A 23,156-nucleotide genomic window follows, 5' to 3' on the forward strand; every position below is an offset into this window, starting at 1 on the left:
GCTGGGTGACCTCAGGCTCTGGCATTTCTCCTTGACTAGGGGACCAGAAAGGGCACAGGGTGTCACCTAAGAGCAAGGAGAATTCAGCCTTGCTTCTTCTCCTGGGTTGAGATTCCAGTCATGACTTGCAGGTGGGCATTCAGAGTGAAGTGTGGCCATGCTGGTGTGGGGTCTCCCCCAATATTTTGGCCCTTTTCCTTGGGCTGGAACCTGGGTGGGATCTCGGGAGGACTGGGTGGGCCGCTGGGATCACTGGGAAGTTGAACTTGTTTTCTGTCTGAACACAGCCTGTCCTGGTCCTGGGGGGACACGAGGGTGGGGGTGGGGGAACATGCTGTATGAGAACTGGTTAGTCAATGTTGTCTTAATATTGTTGACAATTCTGTAAAGTTCTTTTTATGGATATTTCTGTTGAAGCTACTTCACCCTTGTTTTGAGATCCTTCCCTTTTAAGGAGAAAATGTGACACTTGTGAAAAAGCTTGTAAGAAAGCCCCTGTTCCCTTCCTTTAATCTTTAAATGACAAATCTTCTAGGTGATTAAGGTTGTGAATTTTTATTTTTGCTTTGTTTTTAATGAACATTTGTCTTTCAGAATAGGATTGTGTGATAATGTTTAAATGGCAAAAACAAAACCTGATTTTGTGCAATTAACAAAGCTACTGCAAGAAAAATAAAACATTTCTTGGTAACACTGCTGTGATGCGTGAGTCCCGCGCTGGGGCAGGGGCCGGAGTCCTGGGCTCAGGTCTGGTCTCCTTGCCTGGGGATTAAGGCCCAGGGCTCAGTCGGCCCGGCCTGGACCAGTGGCCTGCGGTAGAGGCGGGTCCTGCAGCGGGCCAATGGGAGGGCCGAGCGGGCGAGGAGGCGGCTTGCCGGCCAATCACTGGGCGTGGGGAGCTGGCGGGCAGGTCAGGTGGGCCTGCTGGAGTTGAGGGGAACTGGAAGGCGCCGGCCCCCGGAGCTGGGTCTGAGAGGCCGGGGGCGGGGCCTGAGCACGCTCCGCCAACCGGCAAGGAGAGGAGGAAGGCAGGGGGCGGGCTCTGCGCGCGGGCCGGCCGCGCACGGCGAAGAGGGAGAGGGAGACGGCGGCGGCGGCGATGGCGACCGCGGTGGCATCGACCGCGACGGCGGCGGAGCGGGCCGTACTGGTGAGCGGCGGGCGGCGGGCGGCGGGCGGCGGGCTGCGGGCCGGGCGGGCGGGCCCTGACCCCCGCCACCCCCCGCAGGAGGAGGAGTTCCGCTGGCTGCTGCAGGCCGAGGTGCACGCCGTGCTGAGGCAGCTGCAGGACATCCTCAAGGTAGGCGCCCCAGGCCGCGGCGGCCCTGCCCGCCACCGGGCCTTTGCACACCCTGCCCACCTCGGTGGAAGGACTTGAGTGGTGGACACAAGGAAGTCAGCAGCAAGTGTGGGTGCGAGGTGTCCCGGAGTCCCAGGTCAGCCCTGAGCTAGGCACTAGGGATCTGGTTGGTAATCTCAGCACCATGGAAACAGGGGTCATGGCTTTGATCATAGCCAGCCTAGGCTACGGAGCAAGAGTCTGTCTCAAAAGGGAAGGGAAGGAAAAGAACTGGTCATGTGACAGCTGAAGGGTCCTGCCCCTCCCTTACAGTGTGATCTCAGCTAAGCCACTCAACCTCTCTGGGACTCTCTCTCCTCATTGGAAAAGAAGATAACAGAGATCAGATATGAAGACTAGCCTGAGCCAGTTTTTTCAAAATGCCTAGTGCCTGAAGTGGCCCAGAACTACAGATTGCCATGACTACAGTCAGGTTCTCCACCCAGCGGGGAGGTGGAGCCTTACTGCCCTCTCTATACTCATTCCCAGTGTAGTATGTATGCCCAGCCCTCAGGGGCCTGCAGGGCCCAGGCTCAGCTTAGGTACCAGATCAAACCAGCCTACCTTGTCCTTTCCTCAACTGACCCAAGACCTGTGGGGAGGGGAGGCTCTAGATTGGGGTACACTTTACAGTAGCGCTTTTGTCTCCTGCAGGAAGCCTCTCTCCGCTTCACGCTGCCAGGCTCAGGGGCCGAGGGCCCCGCCAAGCAGGAAAACTTCATCCTGGGCAGCTGCAGGTGAGCTGTGTTCAGTAGAAACTTGGGGGTGAGGGGAGCGGGGAAGGGGAGATGGGGCACGGACTCCCAGGGTTCCTGAGGGAAAATGACAGTGGGCAAGCTGTCTTGTCAGGAGCTGGGGAGGGAGGTGGAGGGTAATGCGGCAGCAGGTGCTCCTCTGATCCCCAACTATTGTAGCACAGACCAGGTGAAGGGCGTGCTGACCCTGCAAGGAGATGCCCTCAGCCAGGCGGTGAGTGCCCCACCCTTCCCACCCACTCCCTCCCACCAGCCAGCCAGGATGCCCCTGGGCAGAACCCTGGACCTCTCAGAGTCTGGTTTCCTTGTATCTTAAGGTGCCAGCACCCCTCTGCCTCTGCTAGGGAGGCAGGAAGCTGCTTGGCACTTAGCTTAGCCTGGCACCAGGACCCAGGATGTTGTGGGCATTGGCAGGATTAGGCTGGCACTGGCTCAGTGTCAAATCTACCATCAGCCAAGCTGGGGCTTGGGCCTGCCCCGGTGCTGGGCAGCAAGGGGAGGGGAAGTCTCTCCCCTCTGTCGCTTCAGTCTATGGGCTTACAGCAGTTCCCACTGCCCGATCAAGGGAGGCCACCTTCCTCTACTTCCTTGTTGGGCCTGCATTCCTGTCTCCTCACCTCCCTGTTCACCTCGAAACAGTCAAGGTGTCAGGTGTATACTGTGGAGTGGCTGGGGCCTGAGCCACCACCATCCCCATTGTGCCTGTCCACTCCCCCATCCCCTCTCTTACCCGGCCCTCTCCCCCTCGCCCCCCCTCCGGCCCAAGGACGTGGCTCCTGCCGGCTTAGCCTGCTCTTACCTGTCAGGATGTGAACCTGAAGATGCCCAGGAACAACCAGCTGCTGCACTTCGCCTTCCGGGAGGACAAACAGTGGAAGCTGCAGCAGGTGGGTGACCACTCAACCCCGCCCAGGCCGGGCCAGGCCACAGGGCAGACAGCAGCTGTGTCCCTGGCCTCCGGGGCTGGCTTGTGGCAAGCTGAGGAGGCCGCTTCCTGGCAGTGCCTGGGGCAGAGAACATGCCCTACCTGTGCATCCTCTGGCCCAGGGGACAGCTGAGGGTCTCCTGAACCAGTCAGCCACTCACCTGGGGCCTGGGCTCCAAATCCCTAACAGTCCTTCCCAGTTCCTTCCTTCCCAGCTGACACACACACACACACACACACACACACACACACACACACACGGACAGGACCTGTGCTAGCTGTGCTAGTGCCACGTGGACACACACACACACACACACACGGACAGGACCTGTGCTAGCTGTGCTAGTGCCACGTGGAGGCCCCGGAGCCGGCACTGTCCCTCGGCTGATGTGCCCCAGCAGACGGTGGGTGCTGTTTTCAGATCCAGGATGCCCGGAATCATGTGAGCCAAGCCATTTACCTCCTCGCTAACCGGGAGGAGAGCTACCAGTTCAAGACAGGAGCCGAAGTCCTGAAGGTATGCAGATGTCTCCTGGGGCTCCCATGGCCAGGCCCACACCCACATGCCTCCCTACTGGCTGCTCCTGCCCCTGAGATAATGGCTCATAGCCTATAGGTCTAGAATCTGCCTGGTGCGAGTCCCCTAGCCCACTCTGACCTCAAATCACCTAGCAGTAAGCAAAGCAAGCAAGGTGGCCCCAGCAAGCGCTCAGCAGGTTCTGGCTGCTCTGTGGTAGTCCCCACTGAGGCAGTAAAGGCCTTTCATTACAAAGCAAGGTGACAAGGAGAGCACTAACGCCAGGGGCTCCTGCTTTAGCTCCATCCTACCCCCCCCCCCGCCTCCCAACTTGCTGTGCATCCTTGGGCTGTTTACTTGCCTTCTCTGAGCCTCCAGTGCTAATTGTGTGGCCGTCAGGAAGCAGTGGGTGCTGAGACTCTGGGGAATTAGCCCAGGCTTTGCCCTTGTGGCCGAGGGAATGGTAGGAAAGGCCATCTATGGCCTTGCCATCCACCCCGGACCTCAGCAGGCCCCCTACGGCTGCGGTGCGCACTGTGGCTCCCTGGTGGGGGGGGGGGGGCCGGAGGCCCAGCCCCCTGGGGTGCAGCAGTGTCACCCTCCCCCAGCTCATGGATGCTGTGATGCTACAGCTGACCAGAGCCCGCAACCGGCTCACCACCCCGGCCACCCTGACCCTGCCCGAGCTGGCAGCCAGCGGCCTCACGGTCAGTACCCCTCGGCCAGCCCGGCCGGCCCGGCCCTCCCCCCTCCCCTCCGCCACTCGTTCTCTGGCCTCCATCTTGCATCACCGTCCCTCCACTGCGGACCCTGCCTGGAGTCCCTGGCCTCTAAAGCCAGCAGGACCCCACGCGCACCTGGGGCTGGTGGTTATGCAGAGGCCTGGGTGGGGAGGGCCTCACCCCCCCCTCCCCCCTTTCCCAACAGCGGATGTTCGCCCCCACGCTGCCCTCCGACCTGCTGGTGAACGTCTACATCAACCTCAACAAGCTGTGTCTCACGGTGTACCAGCTGCACGCCCTGCAGCCCACCTCCACCAAGGTGAGCCCCCTCCTGACCCCCCACCCAGAGCACCCCCACACACACGCCTAACTGACTCTGGTGCTTCTGCCTAGAACTTCCGCCCGGCTGGAGGTGCCGTGCTGCACAGCCCCGGGGCCATGTTGTAAGTACAGGGGGGGGTGCCTCCCCACTCAGGCCTCCCCCTCCATCTTGGGCCCTGCGCCCGCCCCCGCCCCCCCACAGCCAGCCACCTCTCCTTCCCAGCGAGTGGGGGTCCCAGCGCCTGGAGGTGAGCCACGTGCACAAGGTGGAGTGTGTGATCCCCTGGCTGAACGACGCCCTGGTGTACTTCACCGTCTCCCTGCAGCTCTGCCAGCAGCTCAAGGATAAGGTGGGGCACTACGGGGGCAGGGGGGGAGAAGGGAGGGAGGGGAGGGGGGAGGAGGGGGAGGGGGAGGCTGGGGCGCTTGGGGTCCCTGTGGACAACTCCACAGGCTCCACCCCAACACACCTAGCAGCTAGGCTGTCTGCCAAGACCGCTCCCAACCCGACCCGTGGTTAGACCTGGGTCAGGGAGGGGAAGGCGCTCCCGCTGGACATGCCCAGTGCCCGCTAGACAGGCCCCCTGTCTGCTGGACACGCCCAGTGTCCTGGCCATGCCCCGTTGTTCTCTGGGGCATGCTCTGTCACCCACTGACTGCCCCTCTCCCTCTGCAGATCTCCGTGTTCTCCAGCTACTGGAGCTACAGACCCTTCTGAGCTGGGCACCACCCAGAGCCTGTCCCCCAGGAGGGAGACGCTGCCTGTGGAGTCCCATCCCCCCCAAATCCCTTGTGGCGCCTGCCGTGGCGGGCACCATGGGTTATTTATCTCCCTCTTTACCCACCCTCCACCCAATCGCACTGCACTACCTGGAACTGGGAAGAGCACTGGACCTGGGTAGGGGCACTGGCTTGGTCTTGGGGTTGGTGGAGAAGGCGGGGCTCCTGCCTTCTGCACATCCTGCACTCAGGGTGGTCCAGGCCCAGGGCTCTCTTGCCTCTGGAGGCCACTGGTGCACCTGAGGTACTGCTGGAGGGGAGGGGAGGGGCGGGGAGCACAGAGCAAGCTGGGCATTAGGACTCAGGGATGGAAGGAAGAAGGGCCGGCAGTGGCAGCCGCAGCCGTACTGAATAAGCACGGTGCTGGGGTTGTTCTGCAATCTGGGTCCTCTAAGAAATAAAGAGCATCAGAGTTTTCCTGGAGCCCTTGTCTCTCTTTCTAAATGGGAGTCAGGCTGGGGGTCCTGGGTATCAGTGCCCCCCTGTTCCTGGGGGTCCTTGGTGTCAGTGCCCCCTGGCCCTGGAAGTCCTCAGTATCAGTGCCACCCCTGTCCCTGGGGGTGCCCGGTGTCAGTGCTCCCCCCCGTCCCTGGGGGTCCCCAGTGTCAGTGCCCCCCATCTCTGGGGGTTCCCGGTGTCAGTGTCCCCCCCCGTCCCTGGGGGTTCCCGGTGTCAGTGTCCCCCCTGTCCCTGGGGGTCTCCGGTGTCAGTGTCAGTGCCCCCCGTCCCTGGGGGTGCCCGGTGTCAGTGTCCCCCCCGTCCCTGGGGGTCCCCAGTGTCAGTGTCCCCCCCGTCCCTGGGGGTCCCCGGTGTCAGTGCCCCCCTGCCCCTGGGGGTTCCCGGTGTCAGTGTCCCCCTGCCCCTGGGGGTCCCCGGTGTCAGTGTCCCCCTGCCCCTGGGGGTCCCCGTTGTCAGTGTCCCCTTGCCCCTGGGGGTCCCCGGTGTCAGTATCCCCCCCGTCCCTGGGGGTCCCCGGTGTCAGTGTCCCCCTGCCCCTGGGGGTCCCCGGTGTCAGTGTCCCCCTGCCCCTGGGGGTCCCCAGTGTCAGTGTCCCCTGGGGGTTTCTGGCATCAGGCCTTGAACTCCTTCCTCCCTCAGCCTGCCACCCGCAGGCAGACTGTGCTAGCATGCCAACCCGTGACTGCCAGTCAGGTGGAGGCACCAGGTCTGTCTGGGAGCTCAGCAACCCCTCCCTCGCCCAAGCCCGGTGACCTGGAGTGACACGCCTCCCAGTGCCGCCCTGTGTGCTCGCAATGCGCGCCCTCGGGGCTCAGAACAGTCCAGACTCAGTTTCCAGCAAACACAGGCTTTGTTACGGCCACCCATCCACATGTGCCTGGAGGCTGGCGCTAAGGTTCCAGGGCCAAGTTATCCATTCCCCTGGGTTTTTCCTGTGAGAGGCACAGATCGGTGGCCTGTGGGTGTCACTTCCCAGTCTGCCAGGCCCCTCCGCAGACAGCCCAGTCCAGCCCTGTCCCGTGCAGGAGGCAAGAAGGTTCCAGGCCCCCACCACTCCCCTCCTCCTGGGCTCACCTTCCCGGAGCTGGTGGAGGGGCAGCAGCAGCGGCAGCAGCAGTGGGCAATGACCAGGAGCAGCAGCAACAGCACGGTGCCTGGGGACAGATGGGCGTCCAGATGTGAGCCCTGGCCAGGCCGCCGGGCAGGGCTGCTGAGGCCTGCGGCCCACACTCACCCACGAAGACCAGGAAGACCACGAAAGCAGCCGTGTCCCATTCCGACTGGAACAGCTGGCGGCTCTTTATCTTCCCCAGCACTTCCTGAGCCGTGGCCTCCAGCTCTCTCCCCAGCTCCTCGGTGGACAGACCCATCTTGGCAGGAGTCACCTGTCCCCACCCCCAGAGGCCGCCTCAGAAGCAGGGCCTGGACCCGCCTCGGCCCCTCCTGCCCCAGCCCTGCTCCTCGCTTGGGCAGCCCCAGCCACCCTCCTCCTCCCTCTGTCTCTCCAGGACCCCACCTGCCTCCCGAGACCTCCACTCCTCCAGCCAGGCAGATCCCAGGTCCTTGGGAGCTCAACCTGCTTCCTGCTTCCGGATCCACACCACCTGCGGCCTTGGCAACCAGCCCCGCCCTTCCTGGGCCAACGGGGCTGCCTGAGCCAGCCCAGAGCCCAGCCCACTGCAGGGGCCCTGAGGCAGAGGGCCACAGGCCTGCCAGCCGCTTTGCTTCACGCCCCAGATTGTTTTCACCTCTCAGGAGGCCAGAGGAGCAGGTGTTCACCACAGCCGATTGCCTCTCAGAGGAGCACAACCCTTGACCTTAGATGCTTTAGTTTTTTTTTTACTTAATGGTATTGAGGATTGAGCTCTGGGCCTTGCACCTGCTACACAAGCACTTGAGCTACGTTTGGGTCCTTTTGTTTCTGCCCCAGGGTCTCTCTGTTCCTGAGGATGGGTATACTACCCAGGGGAAGAGAATGCATCCCTTGATTTTCGGCCCCAAGGTATGACCCCTGTCTGCCTCAGTCTCCCCATCTGGGAAATGAACATATCAACTGTGCCCACCTCCTGGGACTGGAGGATTCAGCAAGAGAGTGGGAGCTTTCTTAGCACAACAGGATGCCGTTAGCCTCTTGCTCCTGTGACTGGAGTTCCTGCAAGGCAGGCTTGCAGGACAGGTGAGCTTCGTTTCCTGGTTTCAGAAGTTCCATTCAAGGTCACTTGGCTCTGTTGTTTTGGGGGCGGATCATCACAACTGACCGTGACAGGACAGAACACGAGACCCAGGAAGGGCGCAGCCCTCAAAGGGGAGCCCTGCTTCTCCAGGCAGGCCCAACACCTTCTCCAGTGCACTGGCATATGCCCCGGTCAGTGGGGAAGGGAGAGCCTCCTCGAGGTTCAGTCATTTCCATAGTACATCACACACAGGGAACCAGATCCTCAACACAAGAGTTTGGAAGGTGGACATTTCCTGTTCCTGCCATGACAGATGCGGAGGGCAGATGTACACTTGAGTGTCTGTGCTGTCCCCAGCTTATGAGTGTGCATCCCCTCCAGCTTTCCCTTCCTGGTCCCCAGTTAGACTCCTATGCTCATCAGACCCTTCAGCCCTCAACAGGTTTATTTGAGTTTCCTCCTCCTCCTCCTTTTCTTGCTTCTCCTGCTTTTTGGGTAGTGCTGGGCATTGAACTCAGGGTCTTGCACATAGCTAGGCAAGCACTCTACCATTTGAGCCATGCCCCCAGCCCCTGTTGTTTTACATTAGGGATAGTGTCTTACTAAATTGCCTGGGCTGACCTACATCTTGCAATTCTCCAGGTTTATTCTCCAGAGTAGTTGGAATTCTAGACATGTGCCACCATACCCGGTTTATCATCTCAAATGGGCATAGTCTCCTGAGCAAGGATGAAGCAGAAGGGGGTGCAGAGGACTCCACCGGGAGGGCTTAACTAAGCCCCTGCCTTCAGTTTCAGCTCTGCCACTTCCTCCCTGGATGACCTTGAACAAGGTCTCCGGTCATCCACTCTCCAGAACCTGATGATTAGTCCATATTTTAGCATCCCAGGGCTCCTAGAACGAGGCCACAAGCAGGGAAATAGGAGGAGGGAGAGAGTTATTTTCTACATCTATCTCTTGGTTTTTCTTTTTGTCAGTTGTGGGGCTTGAACTCAGAGCCTGGGCGCTGTCTCTGAGCTCTTTTGCTCAAGGCTAGTGCTCTACCACTTTGAGTCATAGCACCACTTCTGGCTTTCTGGTGGTTAACTGGAGATGAGTCTCACAGACTTTCCTGCCCAGGCTATCTTTGAACTGAGATTCTCAGATCTCAGCTTCCTGAGTAGCTAGGATTATAGGCGTGAGCCACCAGTGCCCAACTCCTCCCCCCCATTATCCTCCCCCTTCTTTGGCAGTACTAGGACTTTTGAACTCAGAGCCTCATGCTTGCTAGGCAGGTGCTCTACTACTTGAGCCACACTTCCAGCCCTTTTTCCATTAGTTACTTTTCAGGAAGAGTCTCACATTTTTGTCCAGCATTAGCCTTGGACCAAACCCCTTCTGCCTATGCCTCCTATGCAGCTGACGTCAGGTACACACCACCATGCCCAGCATTTTTGTTGTTCAGATACATTTTCTGCCCAGTCTGGTCTTGAACTATGATCCTCCCTCCCTAATAGCTATGGTTACAGGACTAAGCCATCTTGCCCTGGATGAATGCCACAACTTAACACAATGATGCCAAGGATGGATGGATGGATGGAAGAAAAATTCATGAGTATGCTTTTGGACTGTGGACCCCCGTCCAGCTTTCCCTGGCAGGGGAGGCTAAGGGGTGTGGATTTAGGCTTGGCGCTCCCCTCTGACAGGAGTCACTAGCTGGCAGCTCTGATGGAGGGGATGGCTCTGGAAGCCTGGCCTCCACCTCTAAATGAGGAACCCTGTATGATCATGGTCAAAGGGGAAAGGGGAGAGTTGTTGAAGGCCTAAGGATCAGCTCTGCCCCCCCCCCGCCAGCTCCCACCTGCCTGGGTATGTGGCGGGGAGGGGAGGGGAGGGGGTCACAAGGAGGAGGAGGGAGCTCAGGTTCTGTGGCTAACTGCCAGCCTGCCCCTCCCCCTCTCCGCACACCAGGGCAGGGACTCAGCCACCAGGTGCCACAAGAGGCTCCCTGTCTCTTTGTCAGAGGCCATCTTCTGAGCTTGTTACAGGCTGGGCCTCTGCCTTTCCGACTCTCACTCTCTCTGCCCAGCTGTGTGTGTGTGTGTGTGTGTCCCTGTCCCAAGGGAGAAAGTGGGGGGGGGGGAGGACACTTACTTCTGAGCCTCTCCCTGGGATCCTTTCTCCCTCCCTTTAGGGTCCCCCCACCAAGAACTAAAGTCTAGTTGCAAGTCCTCTATCCCTCCAGGTTTGTCTGAGCCTTTCAAGAGGGTTGCCTGTCTGGACCTTCTCTGCATGGGGTTTGGTCTCCCCGACCTTGCTCTGGGACCGGGGAACTGAAGTAGCAGACCAGTGGCTGAGCCCCCGGTGACACCGACCTTCGGCGCCTCCTCGCCATGGACAGGCGTGACTGTGTCCCTTGCCACATGGACACCCTGAGGCAGTCCCCCTCCCCCTGTTCCTCCCGGCCCTCCAGCCCCAGGACCCCACCCTTCGAGATGTTTGGTCCTGTGGGCATCGAGGCCGTGCTGGACCAGCTGAAGATCAAGGCCATGAAGACTGGGTTTGAGTTCAACATCATGGTGGTGGGTGAGTGAGAGCAGGAAGGGTACGGGACGGGGAGCCGATGGACAAGATGCCGTGGCCTGGCCTCTCCCACACGGTCTCCCCAGGTGCCGAGGGCCTCATAGGTGTATTCCAACTGAAAATGTGGCCCAGCACCAGTGGCTCACGCCTATCATCCCAACTGCTAGGAGACTGAGATCTGAGGATCGAAGTGCAAAGCCAGTCCACCGGGGACAGTAAAGCCCCTGCCTGAGACTCTTAATGGATGACCATAAAGCTGGAAGTGGCGCTGTGGCTCCAGTGGTAGAGTGCTAGCCTTGAGAAAAAAGCTCAGGGACAGCGCCCAGGACCCACGGCATCCCCCCACCCCCCCGCTCCCGCCACACACACAAAATAGAAAATGGGGAACTATTGAATCATTAGACAGAAAATAGTCTGTAAAGCAATTATCTCAGCCAAGGGGCCAGGTGGGAAGGGACAGGGGTGACTCCTAGCCTCCGTTACTGGTGCTGCAGCTGTGTTGAACTTGTAACATTCATTTGAGACCAGGCTGCCCTTGAACTCTTGATCCTCCTATCCCAGCTTGAAAGCTGGGATTAATGGAATGCACCACCATGCGAGTCTATGGTTTCCTCTTGAGATGATGAAAATAATCTGAAACCAGGTACAGGTCCTTCTTACTTAATGCTGCTTTGTTGTGCTCTTTAACATGGCGAATCTTAAATTAGACATCTTTAATTTTATGTTATATGTTTTTAATTATTGGTTTGAGCACTGGTCCTGGGTCTTGAGCTCAGGACCTGTCCTAAAGCTTCTTTTTGCTCAAGGGTAGCACTCCACCACTTCAGCCACAGCTCTATTTCTGGCTTTTTGGCTAATTTATTGGAGATAGGAGTCTCTTCTACTACCTTCAACTTGAGATCCTCAGGTGTCAGCCTCTTAAGTAGCTAGGATTACAGGCACCTAGCTGTTAGGTAATTTTTAAGTCCATAAAGAAAAGGAAGGGGAAACATGGTGTGGAACATCTTTTTTGTCTATGTGATACTTGGGATTGAATGTAGGACTCACACTGGCTAGGCAGGCGCTCTACCACTTGAGCCAAGCCCCCAGCCTTTTGGGGTTTTGCTATTTCTTAGCTTTACTCTGAGGCAAGCCTTGGACCGTGATCTTCCTAACTCGGTCTCCCAATTAGCTGGGATTATGTCCTCATGATTCTTAGACACGAGTTTAGCGAGATGAGTTTGAGAGGGCTTGCCTTAACCACACATGCCCGCTGGTCACTCCAGGGCAGAGCGGGTTGGGCAAATCCACCATGGTGAACACACTGTTCAAGTCCAAGGTATGGAAATCGGCTATGCCAAGCCTGGAAGTGCCCACACCACAGACACTGGAGCTGCACTCTGTGAGCCATGGTGAGTGAGCCCTGCCCTGCCTCCCACTGTCCCACCCCACCCCTGCCCTGCCCCAGCCCTACTCTCCCCTTCCTCTCCTTCCATAGTTATCGAGGAGAAGGGCTTGAAACTGAAGCTGACAGTGACCGACACGCCCGGCTTTGGAGACCAGATCAACAATGACAAATGGTGGGTGAGGGTTGGGGGCTGACCCATGCTGCCCCTCTCCTGCCTCTGCCCCTCTAACCTCTGGGAGACACCAGCCTTGGAGAGGCCTCAGTTTCCCTGTCTATACAATGGATGCACTCAGCCCACCCTCACAATGGATGGGAATCTCCCCTCTCTATGGATCACAGAATGTGGTAACTCACTGGCTGGCTGTGGCTCATGTCTGTAATCCCAGCTATTCAGGAGCCTGAGATCTAAGGGTCATGATTCAAAGCCAACCTTGTCAGGAAGATCCTTGAAATTCTTATCTCCAAGTAAGCAGCAAAAAGCTGGACATGGAGCTGTGGTTCAAGTAGTAGAGCGCTAGCCTTGAGTAGAAAAGCCAAGGGACCGGCTTGGAAGGTGGCTCAGTGGTAGAGTGCTTGCCTAGCATGCATGAGGCCCTGGGTTCGATTCCTCAGTACCACATACACAGAGAAAAACAGAAGTGGTGTTGTGGCTCAAGTGGTAGAGTGCTAACCTTGAGCAAAAACAGCTCAGGGACAATGCCCAGGCCCTGAGTTCAAGCCCCAGGACTGGCAAGAAAAAAAAATAGCCAGAGAGAGAGAGACAGACTGACAGAGACAGAAAGACACAGAGGGACAGAGATGCTACATACATACACACATACATACACATACATACATACACACATACATGATAGATAGCAAATGAACAATGTGGACAGTAGCTGGGAGGGCACAGAGCCAGGAGACTGTGACTTCTCAGAGCAGGCTTGGTGGCTCTGCCCTTGCCAAATGGGCATGGTCCCATTCTACAGGCAGGGAAGCCGAGGCCTAGAGCAAGGCGGCGGAGGGGTCTGTGTGTGTGGGGGGGTGGGTGGGGAAGGGCCAGGAGGGTGGCTGGTCCTGAGGGGAGGTCCCTCGCCCCAGCTGGGACCCGGTCCTGGGCTACATCAACCAGCAGTACGAGCAGTACCTGCAGGAGGAACTCCTCATCACCCGCCAGCGTCACATCCCCGACACCCGCGTCCACTGCTGCGTGTACTTCGTGCCACCCACTGGCCACTGGTGAGGTGGCCGGACCAGCCCGGGTGGGGGCGCCTGCATGGGGCAGAGACAAGGAGGAGGGGCCCCGGGGGCAGGCTTTGGGCTGGCTCCCCTCCTCATTCAGACACCGCCGCGCCGCCGCCACCACCGGCACTGTCCTGCCCGGACAGCCTGCGACCCCTGGATATTGAGTTCCTGCGGCGGCTGTGCCGGACTGTGAACGTGGTACCTGTGATCGCCCGGGCGGACAGCCTGACCATTGAGGAGCGAGAGGCCTTCAGGAGCAGGGTGATCTGGGCGCTGGAAGTGGGGCTGGAGTCAATGTTGGCAGAGGGGCAGGGTGGACAGTGCAGGCTGAGGTCACCTGTGCGTCTGGTCCCCAGATCCAGCAAAACCTGAAAACTCACTGCATTGAGGTGTACCCGCAGAAGTGTTTTGATGAAGACATTAATGACAGCATCCTTAATGGCAAGATACGAGTAAGAAGCCGGGGTTGGGGGTGGGGGGGTGGGGGTTGGGGAGAGGCCGGGAAGGAGGAAGGGATGGAGAGAGAAAGGGAAGAGGAAGGAAAAGAAAGTTTTACATCATTTTCTTAGAACAACCTGAATTCCTAGCCACGGTCCCAGACCTCAACGCTGTGATTTTACTTGGATTAGAGAAAAGGGCATCACTGATGGCCCAGCCCTGCAGTCCTAGCTACTCAGGAGGCTGAGGTCTGAGGATCACCGTTCCAAGCCAGCTATGAGACTCTTATCTCCAACTTAACCAGCCAAAAGCCAGAAGCAGAGCTGTGGTTCAAGTGATAGAGTGCAGGCTTTGAGTAGGAAAAAGCTTCCAGGCCTTGAGTTCAAACTCCAGGACCAGCGCAAAAAGAAAAAAAATGGGCAGTGTTTTCTTCACAGCTGGGAACCTGCAGCCTCTTGCTTTTGAGCAGTGCGCAAACCAAACATCTGCCCTATTTAGGACCCAGTTTCTCTCCTCCCCACACTCCTCTCCCACCCTCTACCCCACCCCACTGGAGCAATGGACACAATTTCTTGGGAAAGATCAACATTCAAGAGCTTGCCTTTCCACTATTTTTCTACTTTCTGCCCGGAAGCAGGTGGCTCTCAGGGGAGCCTGGTCCCAGCCTGGGCAGAACTCAGGAGACTCCAAGAATGGACACTGATAAATGTCTCAGAAAACCACCTAGACACAAGCACTCATTAAGGGCTCATTAGGGGTTGGCAGCAGTACTTACTGCTAACATCATCATTCCATTTCCACCAAAAATTAACTCTTGGAAATCACAACAAACCCTTACAACAGAACTTTGGAATATATAGATTTGGATTTCTGCTTCTGGCTCAAAGTCAAAAAATGATTATAGGGCTGAGGCAATTTTTTTTAACAAAAAAAGATGGTAAATATTTTCGACTCTGTGGGCCAGACAGGGTCTGGTGCAGTTACTCAGCTCTGCTATTGTGGTTGGAAGTCAGATACAGCAGAGAGAAAATAAGGTTATGGGAATCCTGGGCTTCATCCCCAACATCATAACAAACTTTCTTTTTTTCCTTTTTTCCTGTGCTGGTCCTGGAGCTTGAACTCCGGGCCTAGCTGCTGTTCTTGAACTGTTTTTTTGCTCAAGGCTGGTGCTTTACTATTTGAGCCACAGCTCCACTTCTGGTCTTTTGGTAGATAATTGAAGATAAGCATCTTATGGACTTTCCTGCTTAGACTGGCCTCAAACTGCAATCCTCAGATCCCAGTCTCTTGAGTAGCTAGGATTACAGGTGTGAACCACTGTCACCTAGCAAACAAACAAACTTAATGAGGTCAGGAATGTAGCTCACTGGCGGGTACCTGCTGAGCAAACAAGAGACTGTGGGTCTATGTCCAGTACCCAAAAAACAAGGAAAACAAGTGATGTATCTGATTTGAATATGAGCTGTGAGTTACAATTTCCACTTTACAAAATTACCTATTTTAAAACTTGATAATTACTTTCTGTTTCAGACGTAAGAGGTTTTGGTGTTCACAAGACACACACACACACACACACACACACACACACACACATATGTACCTTACAAATATGTAACATACACAAGTGTTTGTGTTTGATTTCTTTTTAGGCAGTACTGGATTTTGAACTCAGGACTCCTGTTAACACTTTTCTTGAAGCTGGGTTGACATACGTATACTACTATGCCTAGCTTTTATTGGATGTGACTGGGTCTCATTAACTTTTTACTTGGGCTGGCATGCAGCTTTAATCCTTTTTATCTCTGCTCCTAAGTAGCTAGAATTACAGGGATAAGCCACCATGCCCCACTATAAATATGTATTTCATGTACACATTTGTACTTTTTTTTTGTTCTATGTGTCCTGAACTTTGCGCATTAAATACTCTGTACTCCCAGGCTGAGATTATATCACTGAAGCCAGGTACCAATGGCTCATGCATACAATTCTACCTACTCAGGAGACTGAGATCGGAGGATTATGGTTGGAAATTATCCTGGGCAGTAAAGTCCATGAGGCTCTTATTTTCCAATTAACCACCAAAAAAACCTCACCAAAAGTGGTAGAGTGCCAGCCTTGAGCTTAAAAGCTAAGGACAATACCCAGGCCCTGAGTTCAAGTCCCAGTACAGGCACACACAACAAAGAAGACTATATCATTAATGTGATTAGTATATCATTTATGTGATTATTAACAAGATACAATTCCCAGGGCTGAAGCTGCTAACCCACTTCACAGATGTTCACCAAGCTGTATGCTGGTACTGCTAGTTTCCCTGTTTTACAGGAGAGAAGGGTAGGGGGGATCTGGTGTCTTTGCACTCTAGAACTTTGTCATCTGCCACCCCCTGCTCCCTCTTCATGGGGTCCCAAGCTTGCTTTCTTCCTCCCTAGGAGCAGATCCCCTTTGCTGTAGTAGGGGCTGACCAAGAGCACCTGGTGAATGGGAGGTGCGTCCTGGGCCGGAAGACCAAGTGGGGCATCATCGAAGGTCAGTGTGGGGACCGTGGGAGGGGGCAGGGGGGGAAATCTATGGCATCCTCAGGCCCTCAAATGGCCCTGGACCATTAGGTCCACAGAAAGGGCATCCTTCCAGCAAATTTGCTGATTAAGCTCCAGTTTCCCTATTGTAAGCTGTGTGTGACGATGACTCTAAAGTCACAACTTCACAGAGTGGGCCAGAAGGAGTAGAGCTACCGTCTCACACAATCCCCTCCACCCCACACATGGCAAGGTGCTTGCCGGCCTGCTAACACTGATTGTGGCCCTCCTGTGTGCCTGGTCTTACAATGTCCACCTACTGAGTGGACACAATAAAAGCAGAATTAATAAGGTCTCTGTCCTCAAAGAGCTAGAGAGACAATAACAAGAGGGAGAAAAATAATGAAGGAAATTGGGGTGAGGGATACTAGCTTAGGGAACACAAGGCCTTACTGACATTAGGCTAGAAAGTGAGGGAGAAGGAATTGTCAGGGCCTTCTTGGCTTCCGCTTTATTATTCTCATTAGAAATGCACATGTGGGCTTGGAATGTAGCTTCGTGGTAGAGTGCTTGCCTAGTATGCATGAAGCCTTGGGTTTGATGATTCCTCAGTACCACATACACAATAAAAACTGGAAGGTCAGGGACAGTGCAAGCCCCAACACTGGCAAAAAAGAAAGAAAGGAAGAAAGAAAAGAAAGAAAGAAAGAAAGAAAGAAAGAAAGAAAGAAAGAAAGAAAGAAAGAAAGAAAGAAAGAAAGAAAAGAAGGAAGGAAGGAAAGCAAGGAAGGAAGGAAGGAAGGAAGGAAGGAAGAGAAATGCATGTGTAAGCTGGGAGCTAATGGTTTATACCTGTAATCCAAGTTATTCAAGAGGCTGAGACATGAGGATTGAGGTGCAAAGCCAGGCTGGACAGGAAAGTCTGCAAAACTTTTATCTCCAACTAACCTGGAAAAAAAAATCCAGAAGTGGAGGTGTGTCTCCAGTGGTAGAGTGTCAGCCTTCAGCGAAAAAGCCACGTGAGAGCACAAGGTCCTGAGAACAAGCCCCAGTACTGGTATACACACACGCACAGGTGCGTGTACGCATGCTCGCGTGCACACACACAATCCCAAGTATAATAACTGTCGTAATATATGTAGGACGACCTAAAGATGGCAGGCCCTGGTTCAGCACCATTTGTGGAAGTCATTTTACTAGGCCCTCAGGTATGAATGAATGAATGAATGAACCAAGGAATGACAGACCATAGGACAGTGAGAGAGATGGTGCTGAAGCATACAGCGGTGGCTACTCAGTGCGTCCTGAAGACACAGCAGCTTGCAAAGCCATGCTGGGCCCATGTCTTTCAGTGGAGAACATAGCACATTGCGAGTTTCTTCTCCTGAGAGACCTGCTCATCCGGTGAGACACTGTGGTGTGTGTATGTGTGTGTGTGTGTGGGGGGGGGGTGGAATCCCTTGGGAGTCACCATGGCCTGGGGCTGACCTGACTCCCTTGGGCCAGGTCTCACCTCCAGGACCTGAAAGACATCACCCACAACGTCCACTACGAGAACTATCGCGTCATCAGACTCAACGAGAGCCACCAGCTGCCCCGGGGGCCAGGCTGGGTGAACTTGGCCCCTGCCTCCCCAGTACAGCTGACCAGCCCGGGGTGCCTGAAGGTCCGCAGGCGGGCCCAGAAGGATTCCAAAGATGATGAGTGCTGAGCCCTGGGGTGGCAGGGAGCCTACCGGCCTCCCCAAGTGTCATCCTCCGGACCCCAACGCACACCTGTGTACCAGAGCATCTATTAAAGGTGGCCGTGGCTTTGAATATAAAGCTGTGCTTTGGTAAAAGGCACGACTTCGTGTGTGTGTGTGTGTGTGTGTGTGTGTGTGTGCACACGCACGACAATCCAGGGACTTGAACTCAGTGCCCTGAGCTTTTTCGCTCAAGGATGGCGCTCTGCCACTTAAACCACAGCTCCACCCCTGGCTTGTTTTTAATGGTTAATTGGAGATAAGTGTCTCACGAAAAGAAAAAGACTCACACTTTCCTGCTCAGGCTGGCCCTGAACCACGACCTTTAGATCTCAGTCTCCTGAGTACCTCGTTCCTGACGTGTGCCATCGGCGCCCTTAGGCGACTGCGGAATCACAGCCCTCGGGGGTCGCCCAGGTGGACGCCCAGGCTCAGAGGTCGGCAGGACCGCCACAAGCATCTTCAGGACGCGGGCGCCGGACTGGGCCAGGTAGCGGCGCGGGGGAACTCTGGGAAATGTAGTCCCGCCGCTCCAAATACAGCGCCCTCGACTTCCGCTTCTGGCGCGCCCTATCCTCGCGTGAGCCTCGCGAGAGGATGAATCCGGGCTAAGGGGCGGGGCGGTAGGTGGAGACCGCGGGACGCGAGGGAGGGGTTTCCGCCGTCCAAGACCGCGCCCCGGAAGTCGTCATTGGCTGTGCGCCTACTGTGTGCGCCGTTTTAGGCCGGAGTGGGTTCTCTGACCGCTGCGTTCCTCAGGGGGCGTAAACTCAGGGGATTGTTTTGAAGAGGAAAAGGAGCCAGAGCCAGGGCTTAGAGGGTCTGGTTTAGTGTGAGGGGCTAGAAGCGGACATTTTTGGGTCAGTCGTGGGGCCTGAACTCTGGGCCTGGGCGCTGTCCCTCAGCTCTTCAGCTCAAGGCTAGCGCTCTACCACTTGAGCCACAGCGCCACTTCTGGCTTTTTTCTTTTTGCTTATGTGGTTCTGAGGAATCGAACCCAGGGCCTCAGCATGCAAGGCAAGCGCTCTACCACTGAACCACCTTCCCAGGCCCCAAACTTGCTTTTAGATAGAAGGTTCCAGTAGTTTCAGAACCTCCTGTGTGACTTTCCCTGTGTTCAGAACTTGAAACTCCCCCAGCTCCAGGGGTTCCTTTCCTGAGAGGTAACAGTACTTCTAACATTGCTAAATTAGGAACAAACGTGTATTGCCGGGTGCTCAAAAGTGGATGGACGTTAGTATTAAGGAAGAAAGAAGCAGGCGGGAGGCCTGGGTGGAGTTCAGTGGAGCTCTTGCTAAGCAGGCACAAGGCTGTGGGTTCGATCCTCAGCAAGTAAAAACTGAGGAATCAAGCAAGCACAACAAAGGATACTTGGAGCTGTCAGCACCAGAGGTGTGGGGAAGAAGGGAAGGTAGGAATTGACCTGGGGACTTTTGTCTCCTGGGTAGAGGTGGGCAAAGGCATTTGCATGTCATGTTCACCTTTGTTTTGTTTGGCTTAGTTATTTTGAGAGTGTTATGTTGTTGTCTTCAACCCCCAAGCCTAGGAAGTCCTCCTGGCTCAGCCTTAGGAGTAGCTAAGGCCATACTGATCTTATTTTGCATTTTGCTCAGTTGTGGGCCTGGCCACTATCCCTGAGCTCTTCAGCCCAAGGCTACCACTCTACCACTTGAGCGAAAGTGCCACTTCGCTTATGTGGTGTTGAGGAATTGAACCCAGGGCCTCATGAATGCAAGGCAAGCACCCTACCACTGAGCCACATTCCCAGCCTCTTATTTTGCACTTTTTTTTTTTTTTGGTCTGGTCGTGGGACCTGAACTCTGGGCCTGGGGCGCTGTCCCTTAGCTCTTCAGCTCAAGGCTAGTGCTCTACCACTTGAGCCACAGCGCCACTTCCGGCTTTTTTCTTTTTGCTTGTGTGGTGCTGAGGAATCGAACCCAGGGCCTCAGGCATGCAAGGCAAGCACTTTACCACTGAGCCACCTTCCCAGACCTTATTTTGCACTTTTGAACAACTTTTGCTCCAAAGAAGAGATCCTCAAAGGGCACCTAATAAGACAAGTCTTTGTGCTTGCTTGCAAAGAATAGGAAAAGCCCATTTCCTTTGAGGCTGTTAGGGAATGTTCATCTCTCTGTCTCTGTCTCTGTCTGTCTCTGTCTGCCTCTCTCTTTCTCTCTTTCTCTCTCTCTCTCTCTCTCTCTCTCTCTCTCTCTCTCTCTCACACACACACACACACACACACACACTTCTTTTTCTCTTTGTGACCTCTTACCCCTTAAGCCTTTGAAGAAGGAACTAAAACCCAGACAAAGATGGCTTACCTTCTGGAGGTAGAGACCAGATAAAGGTAATAATCCCTTTGTCCAATATTCCCTGTCTAAAGAAGCAATAGCAGTCAGGTGCTAGTGACTCATGCCTATAATCCTAGCTACTCAGGAGGCTGAAATCAGGATTGCGGCTCAAAGCCAACCTTGGCGGAAAGTAAGACTGAATGTGACGGACCAGCTCGGCCAGAGCACTGGGACCAACGGGACAGGGATCTCCGGATAGGTGGGCAAGGAGTCGGTGAAGTGACATACAGACATAGACTCAAAAGAGTTGCATCTGAAAACCCAGGCGCTGGTGGCTCACGCCTGTAATCCTAGCTACTCAGGAGGCTGAGATCTGAGGATCATAGTTCAAAGCCAGCCCGGGCAGGAGAGACCGTGAGACTCCTATCTCCAATAAACCACCAGAAAACCGGAAGTGGCGCTGTAGCTCAAGTGGTAGAGCGCTCGCCTTGAGCTGAAGAGCTGAGGGACAGCACCCAGGCCCAGAGTTCAAGCCCCACGACCAACAACAACAAAAAAAAGTTGCATCTGAGTGTATCTTTATTGAGAATTAACATTTTTATACAGTGTGTGATTGTGACATAGATTCTTTGTTTAGTTAAGCACATAATCAATTTTATGAAAAGTAAAGCATTAATGGGTTACATGAAAATTGATGACTATCCCACCAACTGTTTGAGCTAAGTGGTGTGAAACAAGTCTAGTATATTGTTTAATACAATGCATCATCTATTCAGCCTTTTTATGTTTAATAATTAACAAACCTAAGACAGGGCTGTACTTATACTTTTTTTTTCCATATTTTCAAGTCCCTTTGAAACCATCCTAAAAACCACTTCCAGGTTGAGTCAGGCATTCTCTGTTTCCTATGATTTTAATCCCAATATTTGTTCACAAAAAGTTCTAATTGTGGGGCTGGGAAGTTGGCTCAGTGGTAGAGCGCTTGCCTTGCATGCCTGAGGCCCTGGGTTCAATTCCTCAGCACCACATAAGCGAAAAGAAAAAAGTGGTGCTGTGGCTCAAGTGGTAGAGCGCTAGCCTTGAGCTGAAGAGCTGAGGGACAGTGCCCAGGCCCAGAGTTCAGGCCCCACGACCGGACTCAAAAAAATTTTTTTCTAATTATTATTTTAAACTATCTTATTGTTGTTTTGATAATAAATACCATAATGGTCTAAATATACCTAATCTTTGCATAAAATCTAATGAGTACCAAGATACTCTTTTTCCTTTTACATTAATCCATCTATTTTTATCTTTATAAACTCCTGTATAAGGCCATTGCCTCATCAGTTGGCTCAGGAAATGTGATGTCACTAACTTTATATTTTGTGGGAAACAACCATCTATTCCCTATAACGTAAGCTAGACCAAACTTAGTCATAACTGTTGGGGGAATCTTTCTTTTCCTTTTATTATCAGGGGTCCCTTTTTCTATAACTCTTTGTGCTTCTGGGATAACTCCTTCTGGTTTAGTTTAATTCATTAATTCTGCCTGTTGTAACATATCTGGAAATTTTAAATTTCTACATTTACTATAAATGAGCCACAAAACTACTTGTGAAGTTGCAGGAGCTTCTGGAAGCAGCGTCATATCAGGTGATATAGTGATTGGGGCATTGTCCACATCTAATCTTTGGTCCTAGTCTTTATTATTCAGAGAAGCCGTCTCTATTGGACTGGAAAGAAACAACATGCTCTGTTCGCGGACCAATAGCAAAATAGACAAAACAAGAATAAAGGCAACGAATGTACAGCCAAGAATAATATAATAAGAATAAGGGTAGAGGCAATAAAGGTGCAGCCAAGTGTATAGGAAGCCTTGAACCAACACCCCCTTTCTGCAGGCATGCTTCCTTGAAGCTTACGCTTTGCCTGGTGCCATCTCTCACACAGACTCTGCAGGATGGGGTGTGGCATTTCTTCCCTTTTTATTTTTTATTTTATTTTTTGGTCCAGTCGTGGGGCCTGAACTCTGGGCCTGGGCTCTGTCCCTCAGCTCTTCAGCTCAAGGCTAGCGCTCTACCACTTGAGCCACAGCACCACTTCTGGCTTTTTTTTTCTTTTTTGCTTATGTGGTGCTGAGGAATTGAACCCAGGGCCTCTGGCATGCAAGGCAAGTGCTCTACCACTGAGCCACCTTCCCAGCCCCCCCTTTTTATTTTTTAATTGGAGCTCATGAATGTCTCGGTGCACAGAAGAGACAGATCTAAAGATCAGTCGGAAAATGACTGGAAATATAAGAATTAGAAGAATTGATCCGACAATGGCAATTATAATTATTACATGAATCCAATCTAGAGGATTGAGGGCCTCCAAGTTATGCTTAAGTGACTCTGCCAAAGATAGAACATTTTTTGCATCTAAATGAGCTTTACTGTTGTAATTTCGTCCTGTAAAGCCTCCATCAAAATGGGGCGCCACCTGCGATGGACCACCTATCCTGAGATCCCAGTCCCGTCGGTCCCAGTGCTCCAACCGAGCTGGTCCATCGTAACTCAACTCTTAAAGCGTTAACTTTGTGGCTCACAGGGTAGAAGCTCAGGGATAGCACTCAGGCCTAGTGTTCAAGCACATTCACAAAAGCAATAGTCACTCCTCATCCTGCTGTATTTGGCAATACTGAAGTTAGAGGTCAGTGCTTGGTAGGCAAATGCTTTACTGTTTAAGCCACATCTCCAGCCCTTGCTTTGCTATGTTTTTATTCAAACCATTACCAGCAGCATTTCACATATGCATGTATGGGGCTGCCTCATTCTAGTGGTTCATCAGGCATCCTCCCCTGGCACAAGGCTTCCAGGACTCTCTTTTATGAGTGCGGGAACTGAAGCACAGAGAATGATAAATGCTTTGCCTGGCTGGCAGAATGGACAGCATTCCGCTGCCTCTTCCAGCTTTCCAAACAGACAGTAATTCACAGATAGAGTGCAGCTTGGAACAAAGTTTATTTTCTAACTCTG

At 54.0% G+C, this 23,156-nt stretch overlaps 4 protein-coding genes across 10 annotated transcripts in view; 3 read left to right on the plus strand and 1 right to left on the minus strand.

Moving 5' to 3' along the window:
- The window catches only part of Glyr1 (glyoxylate reductase 1 homolog (Arabidopsis)), a 48,462-nt gene extending 33,286 nt beyond the window's left edge, over window positions 1-15,176 (plus strand). The window contains exons 17-18 of the mRNA XM_013011413.1: window positions 2,177-2,183; window positions 15,163-15,176. The gene's annotated coding sequence lies outside the window, so the exon portion shown is untranslated. The remainder of the gene's footprint in view (window positions 1-2,176; window positions 2,184-15,162) is intronic.
- Window positions 1,046-5,782, plus strand: Rogdi (rogdi homolog (Drosophila)). Of its 2 annotated transcripts, XM_013011422.1 has the most exons (11): window positions 1,046-1,150; window positions 1,229-1,300; window positions 1,994-2,076; window positions 2,254-2,308; window positions 2,901-2,981; window positions 3,441-3,536; window positions 4,145-4,243; window positions 4,464-4,577; window positions 4,652-4,701; window positions 4,803-4,929; window positions 5,256-5,782. In XM_013011422.1, the coding sequence occupies exons 1-11, from the start codon at window positions 1,100-1,102 to the stop codon at window positions 5,295-5,297; spliced, it is 870 nt and encodes a 289-aa protein (XP_012866876.1). In that variant the 5' UTR covers window positions 1,046-1,099; the 3' UTR covers window positions 5,298-5,782. The 2 variants fall into 2 exon arrangements, with proteins under 2 accessions (XP_012866876.1, XP_012866877.1); XM_013011423.1 differs by lacking the exon at window positions 4,652-4,701 and having other exon boundaries at window positions 4,782-4,929.
- Window positions 6,650-7,453, minus strand: Smim22 (small integral membrane protein 22). 3 transcript variants are annotated; one of them, XM_013011428.1, is made up of 4 exons: window positions 7,349-7,453; window positions 7,053-7,203; window positions 6,893-6,972; window positions 6,650-6,750 (listed from the first exon to the last, which is right to left on the minus strand). In XM_013011428.1, exons 2-4 carry the CDS (start codon window positions 7,186-7,188, stop codon window positions 6,709-6,711), a joined length of 258 nt encoding a protein of 85 aa, XP_012866882.1. In that variant the 5' UTR covers window positions 7,189-7,203; window positions 7,349-7,453; the 3' UTR covers window positions 6,650-6,708. The 3 variants fall into 3 exon arrangements, with proteins under 3 accessions (XP_012866882.1, XP_012866884.1, XP_012866883.1); XM_013011430.1 differs by having other exon boundaries at window positions 7,339-7,441; XM_013011429.1 differs by having other exon boundaries at window positions 7,335-7,441.
- Window positions 10,378-20,652, plus strand: Sept12 (septin 12). Of its 4 annotated transcripts, none has more exons than XM_013011420.1 (10): window positions 10,378-10,557; window positions 11,820-11,945; window positions 12,032-12,113; window positions 13,025-13,162; window positions 13,312-13,429; window positions 13,525-13,620; window positions 16,039-16,135; window positions 17,478-17,529; window positions 17,632-17,707; window positions 20,611-20,652. In XM_013011420.1, exons 1-10 carry the CDS (start codon window positions 10,395-10,397, stop codon window positions 20,650-20,652), a joined length of 990 nt encoding a protein of 329 aa, XP_012866874.1. In that variant the 5' UTR covers window positions 10,378-10,394. The 4 variants fall into 4 exon arrangements, with proteins under 4 accessions (XP_012866874.1, XP_012866873.1, XP_012866872.1 ...); XM_013011419.1 differs by lacking the exon at window positions 20,611-20,652 and adding an exon at window positions 14,241-14,243 and having other exon boundaries at window positions 17,632-17,911; XM_013011418.1 differs by lacking the exon at window positions 20,611-20,652 and having other exon boundaries at window positions 17,632-17,911.
- The last annotated feature ends 2,504 nt before the right edge of the window (window positions 20,653-23,156 follow it).

The sequence above is a fragment of the Dipodomys ordii genome, unplaced genomic scaffold, assembly GCF_000151885.1.
Source record: "Dipodomys ordii isolate 6190 unplaced genomic scaffold, Dord_2.0 Scaffold14, whole genome shotgun sequence".
NCBI classification, from domain to species: Eukaryota; Metazoa; Chordata; class Mammalia; order Rodentia; family Heteromyidae; genus Dipodomys; species Dipodomys ordii.